This window comes from Haemaphysalis longicornis, unplaced genomic scaffold, assembly GCF_048455015.1.
Source record: "Haemaphysalis longicornis isolate Haplotype H1 unplaced genomic scaffold, Haemaphysalis longicornis Haplotype H1 scaffold_6, whole genome shotgun sequence".
Classification (NCBI taxonomy): Eukaryota; Metazoa; Arthropoda; class Arachnida; order Ixodida; family Ixodidae; genus Haemaphysalis; species Haemaphysalis longicornis.
In genome coordinates this window covers 188,571,036-188,594,318 of record NW_027526407.1, presented here as the reverse complement: position 1 = coordinate 188,594,318, position 23,283 = coordinate 188,571,036, and the positions used below count along the sequence as shown (strand labels likewise).

The following is a 23,283-nucleotide window of genomic DNA, read 5'->3' as shown; positions in this document are numbered from 1 at the left end:
TCAATCAAGTGTCAATGAGGCACTTGTAGGTGCCCACGAGGGGCATCTAACTGCGGTATTTTCAGCGACGAACTAATAGCGCACTCATTTATTCTGACTGATAAAGAAAACCCGCGAAATATGAAAAATACCACGTGACGGTGCTTCCGCGCGCAATATAAAGCAGCGCCCTCAAATAAGTTGACTGAAAGCAACTGCTTCGCCTGTCACCCACCCGAAGAGACAACCCATCACCTTGATAATGGCATGCATGCAAGGAGCAAGAAATCACGTGATTTCATGTTTTTCGAAATAACGTCTTCTTTAGTTACGACTAGACGCGTTATAATCCTTATGAATTCCTAATCCTCATAATTTCATATATACAGCAAGTTTCAGTGGGGAATTGCGTTGGTTTTATAGGAACAAAAGAATCGTTAGATTAAACCTTGCTTGCAATTTCTTTGTATGGGGTTTTGTCCTATATTTTTTTCACAGCCGGTTACTATAAAAATTCGACTCGGCGAACCGGTTTACGAACCGGTTCGGCATGGGATTTACTGGTACTGACCCAGAAGGAAATGAAGTCAAACGAACCATAAATGAACTGTTTTTTTCAGTTCGACTCTTTGAATCAGATTAGCAGTAACACAAGAGGTTCATGCCGGAGTTTTGTGTTTTCCTTTTTCCGCGAGTAATTTTCCAGACAATAAAATCTGAAAGAAAAAAAAATTAGCAGTGGCTTAGCTCGGCTATGCCAGGTTATACGTAGCGTGAGCTAAGGTTCAGCTGGTTATTCTTAGGTTTACTGGTCTTCTAGGATTAGTTGAATATCGTGCTTACCAGGGTTACTAATATATTGAGTAACCCTGCATGCTTACTGCTGCTAAAACGATTTCCAATCCAGTCTAATCTAATCCAATCCAATCCAGTTCACTCACTTCTCCTCGCGCATGCGCAGCACGGCTCTCCAGGAGTCACGTGAAACGGCTACCAAGCGGCTCCGGCGCAGCGTCAGACTTCGTTACTGCGCAACAGAGGCGCACAGCTAGGCACGCGCCGACACCAGTGCGTCTGCCGCGGCTATGACGTCACTGCTCTGGAATGCGCAGACCTGCGAATGTGCAGGCCCAAATCTCTACACACCCGCACTCCAATTGGGTTAGATTTCCATCCAACACAATCCAATTTAATCCAAGCCAATCCAAGCCAATCCGATCCAATGCTCCTCGCGCTTGCGCAGAACGGCCCTTCACGACACACGCGAAACTGCTTAACCTCGGCCAGTGTATAGCTTACGCTACAAAAGGCACAAACACTTAAGCTACCTCCTGTAATGCCGGAATGCATCAATATACCATCTCGTTGCATTTCGCAAGCATGTGCGCTTGCGGAGATGTTGAGGTCACTGCAAACGGAGGTAGCGGAATTGGCCATGAGAATAACGGATGCTGTCACTGACCGATCCCCCTGAGTAGGTTGCGCGAATTAGGGGCATGTTGACGGCGAAGACTTACAGGGAAGATTTGAATTTGCTGCGCCAAAGGAACGCAGAAGCGAACGCCGGCACTACGGCACGTTCAGAACGTCGCGTTCTTCGGTTGGTCCCACATCTTCTTTGTAACTGTAAAAAGGTAACTGTAAAAAGGTTGAGCCGCCGGGAGCGCGATGACAAGAATCCGTCGGAACGAAGCCGCTGAATGTGATATTCCTCTTGGGAACCCGCTACCGATGATGGTATTCCGATTGGATAGCAGATACATGGTGCTTGTGGGAATTCGTGATTGGTGCATGGCACTGGGATCAATGTGAAATATCCCCTCTTCCTCGTTTGCAACTTTCCTGTTGCAACAGCCCGGCGAGCGCATTCAAATCCGCTGTGGAGGCAATGGCCAACGCCGCCGAAGGAGAAGTTGACGCACAGAGGGCATCTTCCGGGGTGTGTGCTCGAGGACCAAGCAGTTGCTGCATGCATTGTAACAGTTGACTCTTCCGCCGGTCTCCCAGCTCCTCCCTAGTACGGGAGTGCGCAGACATGGTAGCACGTTCGAGCAGCCGTCTGGAACTGGTCGCATGTTCTTGCCGGTAGAGCAACTCTGGGAGTAGTAACGATGTCCGTGAATACATCCACCGCACACGCCGGGAGAGACGACACGAGAGGCGGCGGTATATCATCGACTGCGAAGTAGTCTTGGTCAGCTTAATGCAGTCCTAGACCTGCAGGAACCAGAGGGCGAAACCTCGATCCTAGTATGATGGCAGAGGGGGTGCCGTGGAAGAGGCGACGATCGTAGCCGGCGGCCAAGGCTCGGTATGCTCGTCGTCTGTCATGGATCTACTGTGTTCTCTGTGACGTGCAGCGGTAATCGGATCACGTCTGGGAGTCGGCAGTTGTAGACCGCATGCCAGGCAAGAGAGACGGCACCAGACGTTTTGCTGGAAAGGGTGCCTCATTTATTCTGACTTCGTAGCTAGAACTCCTCCAAAACTGGTTCTCCATTTGTGACGGCCTGGCTCGGGTGACTTTAAAACAAGCGCGTGGATCATGATGATCGTAAAACGCATGCGATGATGGTGATTGGAGTTGCAGTGGTGATGGTGATAGTGATGCCGCTAAAAGCGTTCTTATTCTTCCTCCGAACGGTTTTCGATTTTAAGTCTTTTTCCGTCATTAATATGAGCATGGTCAATAGCAGTTGCAAAATTATTTACGTAGGCGTCATGGCTCTTGGTGTCCTTTTTCACCATCATTATTCTTGTCGGGACTCCTCCCCCTTTTGCTGTAGAACGCAACTAGGCGAGACATCGAGATCGCTGTTCAGGACGGTTCTGTGTAAATAATGTAAACATGTGGGATTGTCCCTGACGACGGCCTGTTTTCTTGCCCTCCCTGGAAGTTCTTGCGCGATGATCAGCACCAGCATCATCACTATCATCATCATCACCCAGTGGAAGCCGGCTCCCCGCTTGCCGCCCACCATAGTGCGCTCAGGAGGCCCTCCCCTGGCCCATTCATGGCGGACGACGACGCGGACGAATCAGAAGCGGAGGATGCGTCGTCGATGTCGAGAATAAGCACAACGAGGCAGCCCGATCCACCCGTCGACCCGCAGGCGTGCCTAGCTTTCTGCCTCTGCGTTGGGGTCGTGCTGGGCGCGTGCATTGGCGCCGCGGCCCTCGCCATATACGTCCTCCAGGAGGGCGGATCCAATAACGTCACGGCCAACGCCACCGAGGAACAGCCCTCAAGCGCGGCTAAAGTCCCGGTGTCGCCTGTAAATTCTTCATCTAGCACCAGTCCTGGAGCCGACGCTGCGTCTGCAAAAGCGCCGGGGTTTTACGATGACGAAGCGACGGAGGGTCCGCTTCTGGACGCGTACGGGCGCTTCGCAACCGAAGACATCGTCCACACGTCGGTAAGGTGCCGGAGTGATTGAGGACGACGACGTCGTTATGCTTCGACTAGAATGGGCAGCGCAGCACACAAGGATGAGATAGACGAAAGCGGGCATAGGATAGTCCTTTGGATATTTCTATTTGACTAGGTCTAATGCACAGCGCAAAAATACCACAAGAGACAAGAGGGGCTATAGGACAGGTGCCTGTCCTGTGCCCTCTCTTGTCTCTTGTCCTAGACTTTTGCGCTGTGCATTATAGTCAAACATAAATGATCCTGTTCTGTGCCGTCTGTTGTTTTTTTTCCGGCGTTTTGAGATGTGAATTCCAGAGGAATATAAATCACTAGAAATCGAAGATAACACTCTATATATTTATGGAACAGAGGTGGACATTACATACCGCAAACCAACGGGCTTTGTGCTATGTAATAGAGAAATATAGAGGAACTTAGCTTTACATCACATAAACGCAACCAACAGGGCTGTAGATAATCGACAAATGAATGGTGGGTGGGTGGAAAGTACTCAAGTCGTTCGTATACGATTACTTCAGCTCCGGAGGCAAATAACAGTACACCCTTTTAAAAGCCAAGTCCCGCTTTATGTTAAGCAATTCATTGTTGTCAATGCGGTGTATAGAAAGGACGTCATACTTATTCTTAACAAATTGTCAGTTTCAACGAAGTGTCGCTTATAGCGAAGCCAGTTTCCTGACCTCGATAACCATGGTTTGCGGCAATATAGCTCACTTTTTCAGGCAGCAACGTGTGCGTGTGTCTTTCCGTGTTTCATAAGTAGCATTCATATTACATTTAGTCGCCTGCGGAGCGTACGGCTATATTTAACTGGCGCTGTTTACGGCTAGTGTTATCTCTACCCTAGGAACTCAAAGGATAGTAAAGGTCGTTCGTTCTAATACCATAGCTGTACCAAACATAGAAAAAGCTACGTCGGTGAGCGCCCATCAGTAAAGCGCAGACAGCGACATTGCATTTTTTTCACTCTACAACCGCAATCCTGCAAGTCCACAGCTGCAAGTTCTTAAGCCGGAAGTCTTAAATCTCCGTTTTATACGCGCGCGTTGACGTAAGAGGCATCGGCATCGGCGAACGCAGCCGTCGGCGGTTCTCGCCCCGGAGAGTTACATGATGCGTTGTCAAAGGGTACGGCGCAACTGCGGTCAAGTTAAGGTCAAATTTCGCACCACGGCGAAACCACTGGACGAGATTAGTAAAGCTTTACATTGAAACAACTGAATAATACATTCCCCACCATACGTTTTTTTGCCAGAAAGCAGGCTTTTTGACGACACACAACAATGCCCGAATTGTCTTAAAGTTACCCTGGACACGGGCGTTATTTTATTTCTACAAAATAAAAAAATCAGGAGCAGAGAAAAACTTTCAAATTTTACGGTTCGAACGCCAGCATTGACGTTAGAGTAAATTAGAAAACCGTTATCAGGGTTAATTCGTTGCTATCGTTCAACTGATACTATGAAGAGGTAATGCAGACAAAACCGCAGAGTCCTAATGGAAAGATTTAGTGTTCTCGCTGATTGCGTCTGTAACACGAAAACGCCGAAGTGAAAGATTGAATGATTGATTTCTGCTGTAATGAGAATAAGACAAGACGGCCTGGTGTGGGAAAGGGGAGAAGAGGTAAGGTAAAGGGAGGGAAGAGCATTTGGATATTGAAAAGTCACTTTCAGTTCTTGCACACTGCACTCGAGTTCTTGAAAACACATTGAAGAATCCTATAACTATTGTACAGTTTTTGCCCATTGCCTTAATAAGGGCACACTCCAGGGGCAGTGTAACCGTTGTCCAGTTCGCACACTCTCCTTTAAGAGTTCTTTGAGAGGACAAGAAGGAGGGGTCGTCGTTCGCGTATCCAACAACTCTAAACAGGCCATTTTTTTTTTACGAAAAGTGCGTGATTCCTTCGAGCAGCGATGTTTCACTGCTCTTGCGCACTATTCGGGAGGATGTGGAAAGCGAGCAGTTCATCTCGACTCCGGGAAAAATGACGGCATGTTCATATTATATAAGAATTAGGGTCACAGTGCGACGGGGAGTGTCGGAATGGGGATGAGTTCATTAATCGATAATAGCTGGAGTATACGCTGAGTTAGCGTATACCTTATTTGCAATGATTTCCCCCTGTATATTAGGACAATTGAGAGACAAAATAAGTCCTGGTTGTAAGGCGTCAGTAAGTCGCTTCCTACTCATCTTGAACGTCCGGTGTCACTGGGGCCAAATAAGAAATGAATCCGGTTGGGGATCGAGGGTCAGGCTCCTGATGTGATGAGACCGAGGAGGTAGCCATGGGAGGGTTGTAGATACAATCCCAAACACCCGTGTGCGCCAGATGGTTACATGCAGTCCCCAGTGTGTGAGACAGGGTCCATACCACGCGGACGTGAAGATTGCCACAGAGTAATCATTGAATTGTTCGAAGTATTGTAGTGGCCGGCGAACTTGATGAGAAGGGATGACCTAGTTCTCGAAGAGCAATGTATGAGTCAGTGATAATTCTATATTGTCGAGACCGAAGATGAGGTTATTGTTTTGTATACGTTGCAAAGCTCATAGGATGCTGAAGAGCTCAGCCTCTTCAACAAGACCATACACATTGGAAATTTGACGATATCCGCTAAGCAGGGCCGCCACGTTTTCATCTACAGATGCGTCAGTGTAGATATCTACTTCATATTCTGCCTTGTTTGGGCAAATCTTTGTAACCAGAAATTCTCTGCCCTTATGACTGGCACGTAGACAGGATTGTTGCCGCATTACTCCTGGGGAGGGGAGGAGCTTCCCCACGGAGTAATGACTCCGGAAAAAGCTTAATCGAAGATGCTGTTTAGCTCGTCCCATTTTGCGACTCCTGTCCCTTCCGGTAAACATTCTAGGTGTTTCCCAAAGCGTGACTTCGTCTCTTTATATGTTTGAAGCGGAGGAAGACATGACCTGGTCGAGAAGGTCAGTCCGACTATGGCGGTGGAGGCTTGTAATTGCACGGATCAGGGACAGGCTTAGAACTTCGAAATCCTAGAGTTGTCGAGGTGTAAGCTGATAAATAGGGAAGGCTTATGTAATGCGGGTATGGGCCACTGCTCTTGCTAGCGGTTGGCATGAGGCTTGTTGGGCACCGCCGTATTTGTTTGAGATTCCAGTGACGAGGTGCATCGTGGCACGCCAAGTTGTACGGAGATGCCTAATCCAACCACGGGGGATATTACAGTTTCCAAGATGCAGACCAAGCAGGCGTTCAGGGCCATTTTTAGACGTGGTGTCAGTATCATTGGTGCAGAGAGTGATAGTTTGGGACGTATTCGTGTGTCGTCTGCTGTTGATGCTGATAAATTGTTTCACGAGGCGAGATTTCCAGGTTAAAGGTAGATAACGACTGACCCAGACTAAGAATTGCAACTGGTAATACAATTTCCATTTCTTCTTTGGGGTGGCAGACCACCGCTTCCGCCCAGACGACAATGTCGTCAGCGTACACGGCGAACCGAGCAGATGATTCAGTTTCTAGTTGTCGGGCTACTCTATTCATGGCAAGGTTGAAGAAAATAGGCACAAGGATGGACCCCTGAGGGAACCCTCTGTCGAGGTATACTATAGTATACGTTGTTGAGTCGAGCCCTGGGAATCTACGTCGTATGGGTTTGTGTTGTAGAAAATTTGGAGTCCAAGCTTGAGCCTTGCGACTTCGGAATGCTAGAGCAAGCTCTTTGAGGATGCCTTCTTGGTTCACACTATCAAAAGCTTTGTGCATGTCTCGAGCAAGTACGAAACCCGGTAAGTGCTTTTCGGGAGGTGCGAATAATTACTCTCCTCAGTAACCACAGATAATCATGGGTCCCGAGGTTTGGTCAAAAACCCGTCTGTGCAGAGTGGAACCACCAAGTCCTTTCAAGATCGGGTTGCAATAGATTATGAAGCGATCTCTCAATTTGCATATGGTTGGTGTTAGAGAAATTGGTCAGATTTTCCGGTCATCGAGAATGTTTACTAGGCGTTGGTACGGGATGAATGAGAATTGTCTTAAGGTGGTCTGGAACTTGGCCTGTATCTCATGATTTATTCGGAGTGTCAAGGAGGATTTGTTGTCCATTATGCGGCAGACTTCCCAGGTTTTACCATGTGACTGAGTCGTGACCAGGGGGATGGTTTGAAAGCAAAGCTTTATTACTTTCGTCCAGAGGTTTCGCGGATGATGTGCACGGTAACCTTTTGACCGGAGACACACCCCCGGCGACACACACCCCAAAGCGCATCGCGTGATTTGCCCCGCAGTCGGCGCTGCGCACAAGGCCCCGTCTTCGGCCGTTCTGCTCACGTAGCGGCGGCGACAGCGACGGCAGTAGCTGCTCAGTTGATAGGCAGTCGACCAAACCCGCAGCCTCCCAGGCATGCGCCGCTGGGTCGTCTCGGGCTATGTGGCTCATCTTGCGCCGCGGTCGCCGGGATAGAGGAACGCCGTGTTCGCCAAGAATGAAAGCGAGGCCGGGCCTCGTTCTGTGAGCATTGCACGGGACCGAACGGCTTTGAGCTTGGGTCGGCAACACAGCTACATCAAAGGTTAACCAAGCGAAACCAAGACTCAACCAGACTAAGCCAAGCTTTTGCTTTGAATGTCCAAGGTTAGCGGATCTGAGCCTCAACCATTTTTTGGTTTGCCTTGACTGAGGGAAATCTGAAGTTCTGTGATGCCTCATTGTTTGGATTGTTTGTAATAGGAAAGAGTCAAAGTGAGGTCAATTCGAAGTTGCACGAGGAAAAAGCGCTGTGGTAATGGTCTTTTCAGCGTCATGATAATCAGACTAAAAGCATAGCTTCCTCAAGAATGGGAAGTTTTGTTTTAGATGCAAAGCATCTCTTGCTCTCGGCTCCGTCGTCCGTCCGTCCGCAACTCTCCCCCTCTCCCCACCAGCTGTGCGATAGCGCGCGCACTTCTCCTCCCCTCCCTCTCTCCACGCCAGCTGTGCGATAGCGCGCGCGCTGCTCCTCTACTCCCATGACTCTCCACGCCAGCTGTGCGTTAACGCGCGCGCTACTCATCACTGCAGCTGCGCGATAAGCGCGCATGCGCGTCTCCTCTCTCATCTCCTCCTCTCCACTCCATCTGCTCTATATAATAAACCCGGTCCGCGCGCCGCTCCCTCAGTTGCTGCTTCGGTTGAGTCACGCTGCGCCGTCCGGAGTTCCGTCATTTTCCGTTATTTGGATACCCAATCTCGTGAACGTTTCGGAACCACAGCGATGCTTCGCATCAACTCAGGGTTCCCTGGCGGGAAGGTGGTGTCATTTTTTTTCTCTTGCCACTTAGGCTTCGAAAAATTAGTTCTTGACCTAAGCGGTGGCGAAGATGACGCCATCGCTCATTTTGTAGAGTCTTTTGGTATTCACGAAGGACATTGTAGTGTTTGTTCAGTTTCATTCGATCGGCATTTCCGCTTGCCTTGACTACGATAGCGGTGAGTAAGTCCTTCCCCCATACGCAGTATGCGGAACAAGCGATAGTGTGACCCACTCTTGAGTGGCTTCCCGCTTCACCGTACTGATAGCAGAGACAAGGTCCAGGAGTGTAGAAAGAGTCCGTGTTGAACGAATCATCGCGGAAGGAGGCCCAATTTATCACAAAATAGTTAATTTGGGCCGGAGTTTCTAAGCATTATGGTGTAACAAAATGGTCTAATGATCCCTTCCCCAGGTACAGGTGGCTGTTTGCCATGTTTCGACTATACCCGAAATAGTGGAGGGGTGTGGAATAAACTTTATAATTTACCTGCAAAACTCGCGTACGAGTGCGCGCACGCCAGTAAACCGGGCCTAGGTCTCCGTCGAGGGGACATCTTGGCTTGGTTTCTTCTGCCCCACATGCGGGGAGCCGGAAGCCGGCCTCGTTGTGGCCTCTTGGGCTTGCTGGACGGCCCAGAGTTATTCTCCTTGGTCGTAGGATGGCAGCGTCGCTGCGGGACGCGGCGGAAGGGTTCCTGACTTTGCTTCAGGGTGTTCGCTGCAATTCCACAGCATGTGCGTTAGAGTAGCCGTATCCCTTCGGCAGACCCTGCCCTTGCTGTCCGGGTAGGCATCCAGGTATATTCTGTAGAGACGTAGCGGCGTAAGGAGGGTTCCCGTCTGCAGTTGTCGGAAGATTACGGCCTGGGCTCTGTCCAGCTTGTCGCTGGGTGGAGGGAGAGTCCTGCGAGCCAGGCGATACGGTTTGGTGATCTCGTGGTGGTGGACGAGTCTGTGCTTAGTGCTGAACGAGAGTTGCGTGGCCTCTTTGTTGCCAGCGCGGAGAGATAGAGTAGCGAAAAAAAAAAAACGCTTACCGTGACCGGACTCCACCCTGGGTCCCTCGCGTAATAAGCCTCCGTCTATCCGATTGCTCCATTTTGACATGGCCGAAGCGGTTTGGAAAACGTAGACAACCAAAGAACCGTCACGTGGAAGCTTCGTGTTCAACCATCGCCGTCGTTTGACGAAGGAGCGCATGATTTTTTTGGCGGTGGATTTCGTCAGCGACCGCTGATCATGGGAACTTGTCCCTGTGCCGACATAACGGCTGGGCGAAAAAGTATTCAGTGAACTGCGACTAGAGGTCCCCTCGGGAGTGCTTCACTCCGGGACCGCTTTATATGCTACTCCAATGAATTTGTGCACTATTATGAAATTAAGAAATTGTGACTCGATTTGATTTTATACTTCTTTTGTTTTCCCTATTATCTATCCTAATCTTCTAAAGTTTACGCTAAAATTTGCGTTACTTTTATTGGCACCAAGCAATCCTTTGATCGAACCATACTCGCATTTTTTCCCCCTTATGGGCTTATTGAACCTTATGTTTTTCAGAGTCGGTTACTGAATGAGTTATACTCAGAAAACCGGTTTAAGAAAGTTGCTAACCACGTGATTTACTGGAACTGCAACCGGAACGAAATGAAGTCAAGCCAATCATAAACGAACTGTTATTTTTTTCAGCTCGACGCCTTGAATCAGCTTACCAGTAACGCAAAAGGTTTATGCCGGAGTTTTTCGTGTTCCCTTTCCCGTGAGTAATTTGCCACATAATAAAATAAATCTTAAAGAGAAAGGCACAAGAACTTAAGTTGTCTCTTGTCATGTTTGTATGCGTCAATATACCTTCTCTTTGACTTTCGAAAGCATGTGTGCTTGCGGAGATGTTAAAGTGACTGCAAACGGAGGTAGGGGAATTGGCAATGAGAATAACGGATTCTGCCACTGGCCGAACCCCTGAATAGGTTGCGCGAATTAGGGGCATGTTGACGGCGAAGCCTTGAAGTGAAGAATTGGGTTGGCCGCGCCAAAGGAACGCACAAGAGAACGCCTGTCACTACGGCACGTTCAGAACGTCGTGTTCTGTTGGCCTTCCATGACGCAGTGCGCCATTGGCCACATCTTTTTAACTGTAAAAAGGATGAGCCGCAGGGGGCGCGATGACAAGAAGCCGTCAGAACGAAGCCGCTTAATCCGATATTCCCCTGGGGAACAAACTACCGATGATGATAATCCCTTGGGATGACAGAGACGCGGCCCTGGTGATGATTTGTGATGGTGCACACCGGGATCAATGGGGAATATTCCCTCTTCCTCTTCGCAACTTCCCTTCGGTAACAGCCCGGCGAGAGCATTCAAATACGCTGTGGAGGCAGTGGCCAACGACGCCGAAGGAAAAGTTGACACTCAGAGGGCGTTGTCCGTGGAGTGTGCTCGAGGACCAAGCAGTTGCTCCACGTGTCGTAACAGTTGACTTTTCCGCCGGTCGCCGAGCTCCTCCGTTGGCAGGACGTGCCACATACGGGAGCGCCCAGACATGGCTGTACGTTCGAACAGGGCCGTCTTAAAACTGGTCGTATGTTCTTGCCGGTAGAGCAACTCTGGGAGCAGCGACGCTGTCCGTGGGTACATTCACCGCACAAGCCAGGAGAGACGGCACGAAAGGCGGCAGTGTATCATCGACTGCGAGGTAGTCTTGGCCAGCTCAAAGCAGCACTAGACCTGCAGAAACCAGAGGTCGAAACCCCGATGCTAGTATGATGGTAGCGGGGATGACGTGGAAGAGGCGGTGACAGAGGCGGCGATTGTGGTAATCGGATCATGTCGGGGAGGCTCATTTCCAAACGCTTCGCTGCACAGAGCACCCACGTGACATGTCTGTTCGCGCGATGGAGAACGGTAATTCAACGTGGACATTGGCTGTGCCCCAAACCTAAAGCGACCTAAAACATACCAAACCAGCATTGATAACGAAAACAATGCGTGCGCTTGAGTTTAGGGAAAAAAAATTAAATTTAGAAAAAGAAGTTAAGCGATGAAAATGAAACTAAGAGACAGACGTGCTGGGGCTCGAACCCAAGCCGTCACCGCCAGTACTACATCGATGCCACAGAGCCCGAACGGTGGGTTCATTTTATCAGGCGCTCAAATGATAGCGCGCAGTGACATCACACATGTCACGTGGGTGCTCTGTGCAGACAAGCATTCAAACGCTTCCTCCTTCCAAATGGAAACATGCGTCCGGTACTCGCCAGTTGTACATCGCATTCCAGGCAAGAGAGAGAGAGAGGGCACCAGACGTCCTGCTGGATAGGGCGCAGCATTTATTGTGGGCGCTAGGCTCGCGCTCCTCCAATACTAGCGCGGTGGATAATGATGATGGAGTGCAAGAATTGATGGTGATTTGAGTTGCAGTGGTGATGATGTGTATACCGCTAGAAAAATTTCTTAACTTCCTCTCCGCTTTTTCCGCTCTATGTTTCAAAGCTTTCGACATAAAAAATTCCCCCGCATTTCCCCGAGGGGGGGAATGTGAAAGTGCGAATGCACGGTTGTCGGCCCGCTTGCGGCGCTTGCGCTCGGCCCCCGCAGCCCACCGCCTCGCCGCCTTCTCTTCCATCTCTTCCATCGGGTTTGTAGTATCACGTGTACACCACGCAGTTATCAAGCCGCTATAACGCCGCTGAGTCGCCAACGCACGCCGCTGACGACGTAGTTTGAATGCGTTAAAGATATAAGGCGCGTCACTAACGCTCATATCACGTCGCGTCCGTGGCTTGGTCGGTAGAGCGTCGCGCTGCGGCCGCAAAGTCCGCGGATCGAAACCTGGCGCCGGATGCTGTTTCTTTATAGAGGAGCACTGCGGACGCCGACGCCGCCGACGCCGGCGGTGGATGGTTTGGGGTCGCTTATAAAGTGCATTCGCACTTAAAACGAAATGGGAGTATGTTGCTCAATTACTCAGCAGGCGTGATGGAATTTGGCGTCGTTTTGCTTGTTAAGAAAGCCCTTCGCCATCACCATCATCACCATTGTTGGAACCGTTCCTCTTTTTTATGCTGTAGAAGACAACTATGCGAGGCATCGAGATGGCTGTTCAAAATGGAAATGTGTAAACGATGTAAATATATGGACTTTTTTTTCTGAAAATGGCCTCCTTTTTTGCCCTCCTTAAAAGTTTTGGCATCATCATCATCATCCCCGCACTACTATCATCATCGTCACCCAGTCGAAGCCGGCTAGCACGAGAGGAGGAAGCAGGGGTCTGGAATAATGCTCCCCGCTTGCCGCCCACCATAGTGCGCTCAGGAGGCCCTCCCCTGGCCCATTCATGGCGGACGACGAAGAGGAAGAATCGGAAGCGGAGGATGCGTCCTCGATGTCGAGCATAGGCACCGCGACGAAGCCCGAGAAACGCGGCGGGGCGTCGGGCCTTTTTCTCTGCCTCTGCGTTGTGTTCGTGCTGGGCGTGTGCGGTGCGGCCGCGGCCTTCGCCATATTCGTCCTCACCGGTGACGGATCGAAGAACGCCACGGCGAACGCTACCGAGGAACAGCCCTCGAGCGCCGCTAAAGTCCCGGTGTTGCCGGTAAATTCATCTGGCGCCAGTACTGGAGCCGTAACTACCGAAGCAAAAGCGCCGCTGGTTTACGATGACGAAGCGACGGAGGGTCCGCGGCTGGACGCGTACGGACGCTTCGCAACCGAAGACATCGTCCACACGTCGGTAAGGTGCCGGAGTGATTGAGGACGACGACGTCGTTATGCTTCGACTAGAATGAGCAGCGCAGAACACAAGGCTGAGATAGACGAAAGCGGGCATAGGATACTCCTTATTGGACATTTCTATTCGACTAGGTCTAATGCACAGCGCAAAAATACCACAAGAGACAAGAGGGGCTACAGGACAGGTGTCTGTCCTGTGCCCTCTCTTGTCTCTTGTCCTCCACTTTTGCGCTGTGCATCATAGTCAAACAGAAATGAGCCTGTTCGGTGCCCTGTGTCTTTTTCTTGTGCTTTGAGATATGCATTCCAGTGTAATATAAATCACTAGAAATCCAAGCTTACAGTCTATATATTTATGGAGCAGAGGTGGACATTACATACCCAAAACCAACAGGCTAGGTGCACGTTTCATAATCCCAAACCAACAGGGCTCTAGATATTCGACCAATGAATGCTAGGTGGGTGGAAAGTACTCAAGTCGTTCGTATACGATTAGTTCAGCTCTGGAGATCCCGTTATAACGAGATCCCGCTTCAAACGAAATCGCATTGTTGTCAATACGGTGTATAGATAGCACGTCGTACTCGTTTTGAACAAATTTTCACGTTTAACAATTTGTCGCTTAAAGCGACACCATCTCCTGCCTTTGTAGTAACGAGCGTTTGTTGTAATATTGCTCACTTTTTCAGGCAGCGACTTGTGTGCGTGGGCTTCTATACGGATGCTTCGTGCTTTTTTTAAGTAGCAGTCCTATGACGTTGCCTAGCCCTCGTGGCGCATCACTATATTGAAGCGACGCTATGTACAGGAGGTGCGATCTCTGAACTAGCCGCTCAGTCTATGGGAAAGGTCGTTCGTTAGAATACCATAGGAGCTCGAGAGCAAAACATTAAAAGGCAGCGTCGGTGAGTGCGTAGTCAGTGAAAACGCAGACACCTTGCATTAATTACTTCACAATTTTAAGCTTGCAAGCCCACAGCAGTAAGTTCTTAAGGCGGAAGCCTTAAACCTCCGCTTCAGATGCGCGCATTGCAAGGTAACACGAAGTCAAAAATACTAAATAAATAAATAAATCGGCCATTTACGCAGTTGAAAGGGAACAACGGAGGGCGCCGTCTTCGCTACCTTTAACTTGGCTTTTTGTTGGTCCGCTCATCTTATAGGTTGCTCGGACACTGTTTCCTCCGAGCACGTGCATCCGTCCCTCTCAACTACGAAAACACCCGCACGTCAGAGATGACGTCATCACTAGGCGCAGCCAATCCCAGACGCACTCATCCCCACGCCTGCTCGTCGGCGCCTTGCCTCGTCGCCACTTTGCCTCGCACTTCTTGGCCTAACATTTTCCTACGCTCCACTCTTCTGCGCCGATTTTTAGGCGAGCCCTGCCACGTCTGCAACTTGAGCTATAACAGCTCCGCTGCTAAAAGTGATCCAGGGATAGCGCACCACTGTGCGCCCGATTCCCGGCTCGCCATACAGTGTGCGATCCAGTGTACGCCATTGTGCGCGCGAGGGATGCGCGCCAGAAAATAGCGCGAGCCACGGAGCGTGAGCCCTGGACCGCGCGCCAGGAAAGAGAACACTGGGAAAGGAGGGTCGGAGGAGGGATCTAAGAAAGGGCGACGCAGAGCGCGACGGGAAAGCAAAACGGCATCGCGGGAGGAGGCAGGTCGCATCCGGACGTGCACTGCGAGCCGCTTTGAGAGGGGAGTTAAGTTGCGGTAGGCGCGCGGCTCCCGCAAATTGTTTTAACGCGCAGCTCTTTGGCACCCGGTACAGTGGTTTGGCGGCGGCGCGAGGGGGGCGGGGGTGACCGAACAAAACACCGAAAACAGAAAAAAAACAGTGGAGGAGCGTCTGACGAAAGTATGAGGGGAGGGCGCATTCTCGCTGCCTCTCCCTCACACTTTAGCCAGATGCTCCTCAATTGTTCGTTTCTCGATCATCCGAACCACGTAACATTTGCGCGGGAGGTTCGAACTCGATTCGGAACAGCATGCTCGGCGGCGCCGCATTCCGAGATAACGGCAGAGTAGCGCGCGCCGCCGTGCGTTCGCTGATTACGCTATCAATTCCTGATGCGCAGCAGGTATGCGCTGTGACCGAGAAGACTGCAGCTCGCGCTGCGCACAAATTTCGCATTAGGAAGCACAGTAATCTTCAGCTGCCTTTTTTTTTCAGTGTCTCACTGATGTCGTAAGTCTACCCAAAGGCACTGCCCGAAAAACAGATTTTTAACATGATGATGAATATTATGCGGGAAGTTTACAAAAAAAAAAAAAAATAAGACGCTTCCGTACATGGGAATCTTGGCGACAGCTCAGTTAGGGCCTCTCCGCTAAAAATTGATGCACAGAAGAGAGACGAGGTGACGCAGGTGTGCGAGGTGTAAAGGCTCAACGCCATTTTTTGACGTGAACGTCGACAGCCGTTACCCTCAGATCGTCGTACGATATGTGGGACGTTGCTTCCGCATGCAGTAAGGCTGTTACATGGAATACGTTAGGCCTAACCCCGAATTTTGGGGTTTGTGTTGTTCGGCCTAACGTCACATTTTTAGGTTGAACACCCTGTACCGGCATCCACTCGTAAAAGCACTCACTGTACGGCAAGAAGCAGGTACCGACTTTTCGCGCCGTGGGCCACAAACCCAAACGTTACGACAACGAAGTGGTACCCGAGAGTTTCTGCGGTTATTACTGGTGCGCACCACCAGAGTAGTGCACACTCGCAGTGTCGGATTGGCCAACTAATGAATTCATCACGAGAAAGCTTTGTTGTTAACCTTCCTCTCCGATTAGCGGGGGGGGGGGGGGGGCGCAGGATTTCTTAATTTCTGAACCTCACAACGCGCGTTCTAGAAACATATTAATCTTTCGCCTTGAAAATGGAACTTGCGCAGGGAAGGCGTGTTCTCATTGCTCTGATTCTATTTTTACTCAAATCGCAGTCTCGGGCTCGTCATTGCCAAATTAACACAGTTTAGTGACGCTGATTTGTTTTCGCGCGTTGTGGTGAACGCAAAAGAGGCTATTTTTTAGAGTGTAGTCATTCGTCATTGCCAGTGTATTTTCCTCTGAATGCATCCGCGCGACTGTTGTTCCCGTTTTGTTTTTAGATGCGACGCTCAGAGCATCTCTTGTCGGCGGCCCTGTCCTTCCTGCGTGCGTCCGTTGTTGTCCGCGTGCGTCCGTTGTCCGCAGCCACTCTCCCGCTCTCCTCTCCGATAGTGAACACTCTCTCGCGAGGGGCATTGGATTGGATTGGCGTGGCTTGGCTTGGCTTGACTAGGATTGGATTGGATTTGGATTGGATTGGATTAAAGGGGATTGTGTTGGATTGTGTTGCGTCATAGCCGCGGCAGACGCACTGGCGCAGGTGCGTGCCCAGGTGAGAGCGTGTGCGACCCAGCGCGCTCTCACTCCGCCGGTGGGTGGCGCTGCGCGCGGTGCTGCGCATGTGCAGTACTCTCTCTCCGCGGTCTCCTCTCCTTAGGGCGCGCTGCGCATATAACCGGTGTGCCGCTCGCCGGCGGCCTTTCGGTCGACGGTTGCTCTCCGCTTGCGCTTGAACCCCCTCAGCGTCGCATCACACCAGGGTTCCAGCGAGGGGAGGCGGGCGTAATTTTTTGTTGACGATTTTCCAGACTTCAGTTTTTTGCACATTAGAGGACATAACTCGTTCCGACTTATTTAGCGATAGTTTTAGGTTCACCATTCTGGGAACAAAAACGTCAGAGTTGTAGTTATTCCTGACCCATCAACAAAATGGCAGCGCTGTAAAAATAATAACAGGACCCATGTGAGATCGGTTGGCATTTAAACCAAGTATTCACAGTAGTAGCCCGGTGCGCTGCTACTGCGCTACATGTGCACGTTTCTAGCGGATCAAGAAAATATCTTTTCGTTTCTTAGTGGCACATACCCACTTGGGGGATTGGCCAAGAATCAGGGGCTATGATGTTCACAAATTCCCAAAACTGGAATTTGAAACGTAAATATTGCGGAGAGTGAGCATCGGTGAGCGTTGTCCGGCTGCCGCTGTCCTGGATAACGATAGAGTGGTTTGATTTCATCACGCGACATATGCCAGGCATGCCACGCGGGTAACTTACGTACGTGAAACAAGTTTCGCGTATACGTCCGTGAAACGTCTAACACGCGTTCTTTGCATATATCTGTTTAATTTTGTTCTATTGAATTATGTGTTTTTCTATCTATCTTTGCCAATGTTGGTTCACTGATCTGTGTGTGCGTTTTTTTTTGCACCTTGACACAGGAGGTCCTACCGGCAGTGTAAACTCAGGAACCTCCTTCTGTAATAATTGCCATTGTTCTTTCTTGTATGCAAATATTTTTAATTAAAACCTGAAAACCTGAACTGTGCGACATGAAGAGCGGTATACAGATTTGTGAACAAAATTCCGAAGTTAATCAAAGCGACCTGTCGCTGTAGCAAGTGCTGGGCTGTCTTAAATCTCGTAACTGGTGCCGCTTCGGTGACAACTCATGAGACAACGTTGTTTAAATTAATCGTTCCTGTTGTACCAGTCTGACGAATACATCGCGTTTCCAGCGTTTGGTGATGATCGTGTGTCGCCGCGCCAGGGTGTTTAATACTCCAGCCACACGGCAAATATAGTCATTCCCATCGAATGTCCTTCGTACGACCTAATGCCATTTTCTTGGTGCCCTGTTACACGTCCAAAATTAATATTATTTGCAAATTATGGCAGTTGCGATGGGTAAAAGCTTGCGTAGAGAAAATATTTTAGTAAGAGCTTCAATATTTGCGAAAACTGAGCCAAGGGAGCCTAAAAACCTTTACTGCACTTTTCAATGCATTTTATGCAAAGTTGCATAAGCTTAATGAACGCGAATAAGCGCTGCCGTCGCACCAGCGTGAATAGAAACAAACATAGCCGTTGGCACCCACCACACCGGCTGAGGCTGGCCTGGTTAGCGAAACAAGCAGTTTTCTTTTTTACAACTCTATTTGGCTTGTTTATAATAAAAAAATAAGTGACTAAAAATGATACACATGTAAATGTATTTAATGTTACTGACGCTCTAGTAATCTTTTTTGGGTGGGCATTTCCACCGAGTTTCTGGTGCCGGGATAATAGTTTTGCTGGCAGAACGCAGTCGGATGGGTTCCGCAAACTCATTAAGACTCTAATGGCGTTTTCTTGGAATGTCATTACATTTTCTCTTGTGGCAGCAAACAAAGGCTACTTTGAACGAATGACATTCTATGAGAATGACATTAAGTTTGCTATTTGGAAGGGGCATTTGTCTCTAAAAAGCGCTGTCGGCAGAAACGAGCGACCTTGAAGCTTTTAACGGGAAACGAAAACTATGAAAGTGCCGTGATCGTATAGCGTTAACAACGCAGATCTGAAAGTGAAAAGAGAAGCGAAGTTTTTTCATGACGAAGCCGAAACAGACGACTTTCTTTATACTGGCGCCGCATAAAATTACGCTTAAGGTTTAGACTTTGGCGAGTTGTGCGAAGTGAACCCTTGCTCGTTACAGTGCGAGTCGTACGTGCGCTATTGTTATGATGACTTGAAAGAAGGTAAGTTGGTAGGGTGTTCGACAACCTTACAATTTGCAGCAATGTTGTCACGTATTGGGCGATAAGCACCGGTCATGAGAAGGGTTAAGCAGCTGCCAGTTGTACTGCAGTTTGTTTCATGACTGATACTTGCTCATTTTCTGCTGCTTACATCTCACGCGCCTCTGTGCAGGAGGACACCCCGGCTGTGAAGGTGGCCGTCGTGGCCAGACAACGGCTGAACAGGAAGACAGCGCGGGTGAAATCGGCCAAGCGGATGCCCAGAGAACGGACAGGACTCTCGCACCGCTCCAAGACAACAAAGAGTCCAACTGACACTAACCACGCTTCCGGCATTAAGCAGAGGAAAAAAGCGACGAAAAATGCGCCAAATCGCACAACCAGGTCTTCCGCGAGACGACTTGACTCACGCACAACCAGGAAAGGCCGTGCTCCACCGAAGCTGGTTACAGCTAAACAGCAGGCGACGAACGTGACGGTGCCGAAGAAAACCTCGAAGAACCGGAGACTTTCCGATGACATCAGCAACGAGAAGGTGCTGCCACGTACAACCAGGAAGGGCAGTGCTTCACCGAAGCTGGTTTTAGCTAAACAGCAGGCGGCGAACGTGTCGTTTTCCGAGAAACTCTTGAGGAACGGGAGCCTTCCGGATGACATCAGCAACGAGACGTTCGTGGAAAACTACTACAGCCAAAGCTTAGATTTTAAGCCAATACTTGCCAACCTTACAACCAACACGACTGGCCGGGAAAAAGGGGTGGGGAGGAATTCGGAGGCGCGAAAAGAAGGAAAAACGACAGAAGTTGCTCACTTAACAGCAAACGCGACCGTTCAGCAGAGCGCTGGTAGCAGCGACAGTACCGGTAGCCGACTGTCGCCTCATGGAGGAGGGTTCTCCGCGGGTACGGTCAGCAAGGGGCCAGTCGATTCCCCTAACCTAGTCGTTAACGAAACCAGACGTGTCGACAGCTCCGAGGTGGAGCATTCTGAGAAGGACATCGTCTGGAAGTTTCAGAACGAAGCTTGACAACACCTCGTCAGACTCGCGTGTGGTCGAGCTGCCCTAACGCGAGGATGACCGCCAGCTGATCTGGAATCGCAGCAGCTTGGCTGTTCTGTCAATTGATTCATGTGCAAAACTAACGTAGAAGATATAGTAAGTGCCTCGTCAAACTACCGTGTGAAAACAAACCATACTTAATGGCATCCATCATCACATGAAGGTGTAGCCTGGGAGTAGCCTGCCGGTTTTATGGCAGCCGAGACTAAAGGGACACCAGGGAAGGAGAAGGCCTTAGTTAGGTACTCGCCAAATACGATGTTGTGATTGGGCAAAGACTCATGGTGAAAGTCGCCGACGAGGTAACTTCATCAGAGCTACCGGAAGGCACAGGACAGGCGGACATTGTAACAGTTCCGGACTATCTGAACTAACCGGTGGTGTGGCTTGGAAAGGTCACGTGGACAAGACGGGCGCCCCAGGGACCTCGTCGTTGGGCGTCTTGGTGAGGCGTCTTCGTGAGGAAAGAAAAGCCAGTGATTGATGACTTTTGTTTCGTGTGGACTGCTGTACTTACACAACGAGTGTCTCTGCATAGTAAAGAAGTGTCAGCTGGTGTAGATGCTCGGACTGCTTGGTGTTTCGTAATGGTTGAAGTTATGCACACGAAGTCGTGTAAAGTAACCTGGATTCCCTATCTGCACGACGTCGTTAGCTTTCGAAGTATAAAGACTGATTTATACACGCTTAGTCGGCAGCGATGTAAAAGATGCAACTCTTTGCTACTTTTCTAAAACGTTTGCTTCCGTATATACAGTGACCGATTCCCTTAAAAAAAAAACTTTGCGTGCATTGCGTCACAAGCGACCTAAAATACACCACCGTTCGTGGAATTTTAGTTTTTACATCGCGCAATGTAGACAGCCATCTTGTACACCACACCACGGCAGCCTTTCAAAAGTCTGTGTATAAGTATTGTGAGTGACAACCTTGAAAAAGTGAGACCCAGAAGTGAATGGCAGGGGTTTAGGAGCCCTCTGTCAAAAACTACCTAGACCGCACTACTACACTCCAGGTAAGAAAATGTTTAGAAATGTAACAAATTGAGGGATTTGGTTTGAAAAAGCTAGCGAGTGTAAAGGGAGCCATGAACGTTTATCTAAGGCATTTGCTGGCGTGGGTCACGTCCTCGCACATGCCCTCGGCACATGCAGCGAGCTGCGCCCGGGAGCTCAGCTGAAGCTGATCCTCCACGTGAACGACGGTTAGCAGGCCCCCCTAATTATGTCGGAAAGGGGTCGGGAGACGAGGTAAACTTGGTGTGTTGCGTAACTCCCGTACCATATGTAGGTGGGTGCAGCGAGTTGAACAGGATTTGCACGTTGGGTAGAACTCCAATGGAACTGTCGTGGGGAAGACAAGGCATACTGAGTGCATCTCTCATGACATCAAGGAGGAGTGGGAGTAGCCTGCTGGTTTTGCGGCAGACGAGACAAAGGGGACACCAGGGAAATAAAAGGCATCAGTCAGGTTCTGACCGGATGCTGACGCTTCCCACCGGAACTCGGAGTAGAAAAACTCCGTGTTGCACCTTCATTTTTGGGAAGTTTGAGGTAGGAAAGGCGCAGAGTTTGTCATTGAAGCCGATAATGAGCCGGGGTGTCGTGCCATCGAGATGGCATTGATAAATGATGCTGGTTATGGTCGTCCGAGTCAGCAGCTCCCAAGGATTTCAGGCGTGTGAGGGGCGTTAGCTGTTCATATCCTGGGACGGATGGGGGGCCAGGAGTCCACACGATGTGGATGCCGGTGATGGGTCGTTGTAGAGGTAAAGGGGACGGAGCCCTTGAGCCGACCACTGTCAGTGCGCGGAGCGTAGGTACACGCGACGCGAGCTTGTCGACCTTGATTATGAGTGAGATGCATAACACCAGAGATGACAGATAGGGCACAGATGGGTGGATGGATGGATATACGGCCGTAGAACCACTAAATAAGCTACGCGTAAGAGTAACGACACTGACGCACGGCGGCAGCCATTTTGGTGCCTGACGCCAGGGTAGCCAGCTTTATGCGCCCTATTGCGGCTGACATTGACCGGTGGTATTGGTCCGGGCGCCGCTTGGCAACCATGACAGCTGTGTTCACTTTTCGGAGATTTCAAGACGGCGCGTCGGTGCGATAGGATCAGGCTCGGTTACACTAGCGTAGCTTATTTAGTGGCTCTAGGTTACGCTGAGCCACTAATTACGCTGCGCTTTCTAAGTGGCTGTAGATTAGGCTATGCCACTGTCGTTCTTTCCCAGCGGGAAGTGATGCAGGCGTTTTCCACCTTCCCGCCGGTTGAAACAGCTTAGTACATAGCAGCACGGCATCGCTACTCTGTCTGGGGGTTTGAAAACTAACTCTCAACGTGTCATACAGCTTCACTACGCTCCGAAACTCATGACTTATCGATGAGCGCGCGCGCGGCAACACAGAGGCACCAAAATGTCAGCGCCCACGGGTCTTCCCGGAATAAACAAATGTCACGTGACGCAGTTCGACCAATGGCCGCTGTCGGCGGCATAAAACAATGGCAGAAAAGAGTGCCGATACTTTGAAACCTCATCTAGTGGCTGTAGACGGACGGAGGAACGGACGTCTAACTTGCTGTTGGTCGAGGGAAAGAGTGCCGTCGACACCGGTTGAAAGGAGCCATGAAGAGAAAATACAATATCTTGCTGTTGGTCGAGGGAAAGAGTGCCCTCGACACCGGTTTAAAGGAGCCATGAAGAGAAAATACAAGTTTGTGTTATTCGAAAGATTTCTTGTTTTATAGTGCCCCCAGTGTTTGTCAGAATGCAAACGATGCTTTATTCACAAAAAAATTAATTGGTTATAATTTAGTTTTCCCGCTAACTCGTGCGTTTTCATGGTCTGCAATGACATCACAGGAACCGACTGCTCTGCTATGGTCCCTATATTTCTAGGGACCATAGCTCCGCAGCCTATTGGGAGGCCTTGTTTGCCGTTGGTGAACGTAGATGGCGCCACCATACCGTAGCAAGCCGTTTTCTGCCTTTGGCATGGAGCAAGAATTTCTTCGTGGCCGCTGGTTTGTTTTTGACCGTATTTAAATCTGACTTGTTTTTGTTCACGGAGAAAATAACCGTTTCGTAAAACATAGTGCTCTCTTGACAAATATGGCCACGTCAGACACTGTTCCTTGCGTCAATCGGCAAGTGTAGTCTGAGACAACCCCAAAGCCCAGAAGTCCTGTGCAGCTAAAACAACCACAGTG

The 23,283-nt window shown here is 49.9% G+C and overlaps 1 protein-coding gene across 2 annotated transcripts in view; it reads left to right on the top strand.

Moving 5' to 3' along the window:
- Positions 1–20,622, top strand: part of LOC144142121 (uncharacterized) — a 38,563-nt gene extending 17,941 nt beyond the window's left edge. Inside the window, exons 1-2 of one of the 2 annotated variants that reach the window (XM_077673525.1) lie at positions 12,935–13,421; positions 19,173–20,622. In XM_077673525.1, the coding sequence (XP_077529651.1) occupies positions 13,026–13,421; positions 19,173–20,027 (1,251 nt within the window). In that variant the 5' untranslated portion in view covers positions 12,935–13,025 and the 3' untranslated portion in view covers positions 20,028–20,622. Of the gene's footprint in view, positions 1–12,934; positions 13,422–19,172 lie in introns of those variants that run through there. The other variant, XM_077673526.1, reaches the window with a different exon arrangement.
- Positions 20,623–23,283: the final 2,661 nt, after the last annotated feature.